The 6,923-nt window shown below is 41.8% G+C and overlaps 1 protein-coding gene across 1 annotated transcript in view; it reads right to left on the bottom strand.

The window, feature by feature from the left end:
• APPL2 (adaptor protein, phosphotyrosine interaction, PH domain and leucine zipper containing 2) overlaps window positions 1-6,923 on the bottom strand; it is a gene marked incomplete at its 5' end in the record, with an annotated part of 32,934 nt that overhangs the window by 20,388 nt on the left and 5,623 nt on the right. Inside the window, 2 exons of the mRNA XM_010192320.1 lie at window positions 612-683; window positions 1,609-1,668. Coding sequence (XP_010190622.1) covers window positions 612-683; window positions 1,609-1,668 — 132 coding nt within the window. The remainder of the gene's footprint in view (window positions 1-611; window positions 684-1,608; window positions 1,669-6,923) is intronic.

Raw genomic sequence — 6,923 nt, 5'->3', positions numbered from 1 at the left:
TGACAAACAATACTTAAGCAATAGGGACCTAGATACTAAGATTATATTGAAATGTTACATGGGCAGGTCTACCACAAGCATTTAGAAAGACTCTCAGATCTCAGCAGCAACCTACAGAGAGCAGAAGCATTTAGACCGCACAGCTGTAGTACCTAACCCGCCTTCAGCGACCATTTCTGGATTCTGCCCCATCTCACAGCAATTACACTGCAACTTTACTCATTGGCAGCTGCCCTGCATCTATCCCTGGCAGGTTTTGGCTCAAACTGCAGTGTTTAAAGCTTAAAACTGCAGATGTCAATTTTAAATAAATTAAAAATGGCACCAGCCTAAATGAAACATCCTGTTTCAGTCTTTTCTCTAATTCCCCTATTTAGGAAGTCCAGCTTTGCTCTGAAGACAGCATGTGGGATGAAGCCACAGAAACAGCTCTAACCATTACAAAAAGGTGAGATTATACCTGTCCCCCACCCCCCAGTTCAATGATTCAGTAAAACCCAGGCACAATCCAGCCTTCAGTGGACAGGCTCAGAATCAAAAGGACAAAGACCAAAAGAAAACCCACCAATATCCTAATAATGTCAAAACAGAATATTGACAATTCAAATTACCTCATCTACAACTTTTGAAAAGTAATGAAGGGTGGATATCACTTCTTCATCTCCTTTACCTAAGGCAAAATGCTGGAAAGAGAAACAGACATTTGGTCCATAAATCAATAAAGGTGAGTACAAAATACAACGTGTTTTACTACAAAGGTAATGAATACTCCTACAAAATGCAATAAAAAATAAAACTACATGGAAACATAGTAACTCATTCATACATACTCTTTTGCCCTGCCCCTCTTGTTTTAAATGAGTGGAGTTTTGACAACATTTAATTAATGCTTATTATACTCATTTTAAAGCCACAGTCATACAATAGGAACAAACTGGTTTGCATCTTCATAAGTTATTAACTCACATTTTACAATTATTTTCAGATTCTCAGAAATGTCCTAACTCCCTTGACACGCTGAGGAACTTTCCAACAGCCCTCACATGAAACCAAGTAAAGCCAATGCCCTAAGCACTTCTGGAAACCACACTACTTAGACAGACTTCTTTGCAAGTGCTGATGCTGAAAAGAAATCAAAGGCATATGTTGAACATATGGGGCCAGTCTTGTTTAATATTTTTATCAATGATCTGGATGAGGGGATTGAGTGCTCCCTCAGCAAGTCTGCAGATGACACTAAGTTGGGAGAGAGTGTTGATCTGCCTGAGGGTAGGAAGGCTCTGCAGAGGCACCTGGACAGGCTGAATTGATGGGTAGGGGCCAACTGTATGAGCTTCAACAAGGCCAAGTGCCGGGTTCTGCACTTGTGTCACAACAACCCCATGCAGCGCTACAGGCTTGGGGATGAGTGGCTGGAAACCTGCTGTGCAGAGAAGGACCTGGGGGTGTTGGTGGACAGGCGACTGAACATGGGCCAGCAGTATATTAAAAAAATGTGTAGATGTGGCACCTGGGGACAAGGTTTAGTGGGCACAGTGGTGTTGGGGTGACGGTTGGACTTGATGATCTTGGAGGCCTTTTCCAACCTCAGTGATTCTATGAACGTACCTGCTTTTCATAGGCAAGGAGCTGCTTCGAAAGCTGTTGTGTGGCAAGACACATTTCATTCTACAAAGAAAAGAATGAATGTTAATAGAAATAATGAAGGATCTTTAGCTCTGCTGTCACTACTTCTTTGTTACCAGGTTCTTCACTGAATCTGCAACTACTTACATCAACATTCAGTTCTATGTAAACAACCAGTCCCAAAATATCTGGGGAGAGCAGCAGTAATAACAGGTACACTTCAGACCTAATCAACACACAGTTTGCTTAACTACTCTGAACAGAGGTAGGATTGGGGGTTTAGGTTTGAGTCTGGGTTCCCTTCCACTTCCCAGGATAAAAGAACAACCTCAAACAAGTAAGTGGTCACACCACTTATAAGAATATTTAATATTGTTTAATCACCTTTCCCCAAAATCTACAGCAATAAAGAGAACCAGTAGATATGGCTTTACATAATGTGTTTACACTCAGGGAATGTACTGGTGTAATTGCAGTGCTTTACGTTGACACTGGAGTACAAAACAGCACACGATTCTGTATTCTCATGGCTAAACTGGCCAATCAAAGTACCCCATCCTTAAGATGTGCTTATGCAAAGACAAGACTTGTAGGGAGGTTCTATAATTTTGCTTGACAGCTGGAAAAAAAAACCACAGACAAGTATTTGATTATGTCAATCTTTACTCAGTGTATCCCTAAGAACAGTATATCAGCTCCTCTGTTCCTGGTTTGTTAACCATTACTTACAACTAATAATGGGGAAACTGGGATCTGTCTTAACCCCTGTCAGATCCTTCTTTTCCTCAGTAATGCAGAAAACTCTTCATTTAATTTCATTTTAAATCTTAACATAATCTATTCCTCTCTCAAAATACATAAGGCCATAGAGAACTTGTAAAACTCAGTTCAATTTCTGAACTGCTTTAATAGCACTCTTTATGGTGGGGCTGGTACAGAAAACCATTAAAACAAAGTTAGCACACTCTCCTGTGTCGTCCTGAGCACGCAAAGCACGGCACAGTTAACTGTATGAGCCAGAGATTCAGAAACTCCCTTTACTTTGGCCTGATGCCACCTCTGACATATTGCACTCCAGCCTGGTGCTTCTGCACCACCTTGGCGTGCCAGGAAGGAGGGCTGACACGGACAGCAAGGCCCAAACACTGAGCCAGAGCCTTAAATATGCTCAAGTGCTCAGGAAGAACAGAGACGTAGCCACAGCGTAGGTAACAGCAGCTGTATACGAACACATGGCAGAAAAAGATGGGCAAGCTAATTCTGAGCAACTTAAAACACTGCGGTGATAATACACATGGCTGGAGATGGCAGAGCAGAGCCTTTCCAATGTGCAAACAAAGGCTCAGAATTGAGTTAATCTGAATCTAAACTCATGTGCACCCCATGACTATTCTCACCTCACAGAGGTGGGTGTTTCCTGTCTCATACCAATTAGTAGTGAGCATTACACTTCCATACACCACTAATGTCAAGGATTCACATAGGATTTGCAGGTTGGTTATGCAGACTGTTCAGTTTTTAACATGAAAAAGCTTTAAACAAGCAAACACTTGGCATTTAAGTATTTCCCAAGCCAGTGGATGGAAAAGGATGCCATGCTTTATAATAAATCAGGAAACCTTGTTAAAGGCTCAGGCAAGGATACAAAGGAGCCTTAACTATTTGCACCCAGCCTCTAAGAACAACTGAGAGACTCCGCCACCTTCAAAGAGGGAGTCAGCAAGCAATGACTTGATGACAGGAAGGACGAGAGTCCCTCTGTGTGGACTGGTAACATAAAAAGGGTTGGTTGGTTTGTATGCACGTGGGTGGAGTCCAAAGACGAATTTAAGATCACAAAAAGAAGCAGAGGTTCTAAGACCTAGGATCTTTCTCATAAACACAACCTCAAAGATAAGAGCTGAGTAGGAACTGCAAGAAGGCAAAGTCCTGACACAACAACTGTGATGCCGCCCGTCAGCAGTACAGTGGGACAGGGCGAGAGAAATCTTCTGAAATAAACTGAGTGTCAGAAACATGCCGCTTTTTTTTTTTTTTCTTTTTTTCTCTTTTTGCTTTGGTTCACTTATTCCTGCAAAGTCTGCAACTGTGTTGTTTGTTCTGAATTTGGAAAATAAATGCTTCTGTCTTAAACTTGCTAACACTAAAAGATGCTTCAGAATAATGGGCTCACACCAAAGGCATCCCATTCCTTAGTGCTACCCTTCCTCAAACCTTCTACCAGTTTATTTTTTAAAGACTACCACATCCTCAATTTCCTCACCCAATATCCAAAGAATAACAAAGAGCATAATCTGTGTGGGGCAGTTTGAGGATAGGCAATGCAGAGAGGTGTGGAAGAAGCATCTTCCAGTGATCACCACTTCCCAGGAGCAGTCTCCAGTACGTGACAGGATACTTGGAGAACAGAGAAATCCTGAGGGTCTCAAAGGGGTGTAAGTTAACAGCATCAGCTCAAGTATGTGATCAGGTGACAACAGTCACATATGGACCCCAAGCAGACATGCACAGCATGCTACTCCAGTTACACAACATATTGATAGAAGTGCCTGACATAAAATTTATTCAGGATTTTGGGTTGATTTTGGGATAACAGTTCCACACAACACTGCTATCCCACTGATGCCAATAGGTCACATTTTTCTTTAACAGGCTTAGTTCTTTGTGTCAGAATACCACAAACAAACTTGTTACTCAATCCCTGCCCGTGTGGAAGAGTTAATCATCCAGTCCAACCCACCTGCCAGAGCAGGATCACCTAAAGAAGATCACTTTCAGGCAGGTTTTAAATGTTTCCAGAGAAGGAGACTCCTCAGCCTCTCTGGGCAGCCTGTTCAGTGCTTTGTCATCCTCACAGTAAATAAGTTTTTCCTTATGTTTAAGTTGAACCTCCTATGCACTACTTTGTGACCATTGGCCCTTGTCCTGTTGCTGGGCGCAACCGAGAAGAGCCTGGTCCCATCCTCCTGACACCTACTCTTCAGATATTTATAAGCATTAATGAGATTCCCCCTCAGTCCCCTCTTCTCTAGGCTGAAAAAACTCAGCACCTTTTCTCCTATGGGACATGCTCCAGTCCCCTCATCATGTCAGTGGCTCTGCACTGGACTGTCTCCAGTAGCTCCTTGTCCTTCTTGAACTGCAGAGCCCAAAACTGGACACAGTACACTTAATCCTGGGTCCTTCATCCTCCCTCTCAACCTCTGCCAGACTTTTTTCTTTCCCATTAGACATACAAAATCATTCATTGTATCACTAGGGAAAAAAACCGCCAACAACTAACAACCAAACATACACAACACATCCCCCAGCAGTTGTAAACAAATCAAATGTAGTCAGCAAAGTGAAACAGCCACGTTGCACAAGGAACAGGAAGCACGCAGTGCTCTGCTGACCTAGTGGTAATGCTGCATTGCTAAGCATACTGATCTGGGAAAGTTTGGTTTAATCCTCCTCCCAATTCTTCCTAAGCAGCCTTCTCCCCCCGCATCCCCCGGTACTAATCAGTCTCAAGACTTAGAAGTTATTTGCATTGCATCAATTGACAGATCCACTAAATCCAGGCAAATTATTTTAACAGGTTTTAATCTATTTCCAAGACATTTTCCCATGAAATACAGCAGCACTCACTTTTATCCTGAAGTGACTGAAATTCAGTATACCACAGCAAGAGAAAAGCTACTACACAATCCTGACTGCCTGCTCGTATCTCTTCCACATTACTTTGACATTTCAAAATTCATCAAGCATTTCTGCAGTGGGAGAGCTATTGACCAGATGATGTATCAGGCAGAAACCCATTAAAAACCTGAACAGAAATCCCAAGTATTTTAAATTAAGGCAAAATCAACCAGTATTTGGCCTCGCAAATAGATTCATTTTCATTAGATGATTTTACTCAGCAGGGAAAACATCACTGCAGCATTAATGTAAAAAAGTATACTACAAGGAAGGAAGAAAGGACTGTATGCAAACAGGTATCAAGCAATCAGTTATGATTACAGATCTGCTGACTATTTGGTTCTTTTTTAACCTTGGCTGGCATGCACAGGAAAATATTTTTATAAATGTTCACCAGTTCACATAGAGAAGGTAATGGAATTGGAGTCTTGCATCTACCATTAATCTACCAGAAATGAAAAAAACCCAACAGATTAAAAAGCATTGTTTAATTGTCAAGTTATTTCAGCACCTCACCCTGATTTCAAGTAAGTCAGCAAGAAAGTATCCAACTGTTATTTTCTAATCTAGTGCCAAAGAAAAGGCATGTGATTTTTCTGGGTTGATTCCACCTTCTTCATTATCACCTTTATTCACCAAGCTGTTCATATTGTCAGAAGAGAGAACGATTTTTCTGTAACCCATTTGTAACAAAAACTCCATGCTGTCAACCATTTACCAGTGATGCAGTTCATCCCTTTTTAGGGTTTCTTTATGTATTTTTCCAAAATAAACTCTGAGGGTTAATAGATTAAAGTCAGAAGAAATTTCTATAGACAGTCATCTAACAGACTCCAGATTTGAGGTCATGTAAAGGATTAAGTTGAGCTATAAATTAACTTCTAAAGACAGAGAGCTATTCCAGCATGTCCAGTTCCAATCCCAATGTAATGAAGCTTCTGCAAAGCTACTTTCCTGCTCCAGCTAAAGATGGCATTTTAAAAACTCCGCAAGTAACCAGCACACAGAACTGCCAAAGGCTTCTTCACGCAAACAAGCAAGACACTGGTAAAGGTATTTATCCATGCACGCTGTACGTGCAGAATGACACGTAATAAAATCTGGCTTACATCTGGGAAAGCTTAATGCCTCATAAATGAGGAAAAAAAAGCAGGAAGGTGGTTGAAGGAGGAGGTCCATGAAGCAGCTGCAGCCTCATCTTTCCAGAACTAGGGAACACGTTTACCTTTGAAACCAGCCACAGGACAAAGAACTGGGTCTTGATACACCAGTTTTATGCAGCTCTGTCTACAGGTATAGGTCATCATCCTTCAAAATAGAGCTCTCCAGCAATCTAGTAAATGTTACAGTGCCACAGGCTTAGGTTTGCATATTAAATAGCTTGGAAACATGAACCCAAGGGACAGAGAAGCTAAGCCTCACCGGGGTGCTCAGGCTGCCCAGCTTTACAAGATCAGGCTAACATATGGCTTGGTCTGCTGCTGATTCACAGCGTGGCACTCGGTCCTCACAAGCGTGAATGGTTCAACAAGGGATCATTATCTAATAGCTTCAAGATATGAGAGACCAGTCAAAACTCTTCTGTAAAACAGCAAAAGCAGCTACAGCAGGATGGC

This window comes from Mesitornis unicolor, unplaced genomic scaffold, assembly GCF_000695765.1.
Source record: "Mesitornis unicolor isolate BGI_N332 unplaced genomic scaffold, ASM69576v1 scaffold8149, whole genome shotgun sequence".
Lineage (NCBI taxonomy): Eukaryota > Metazoa > Chordata > Aves > Mesitornithiformes > Mesitornithidae > Mesitornis > Mesitornis unicolor.
This window is presented reverse-complemented; position numbering and strand designations above follow the sequence as displayed.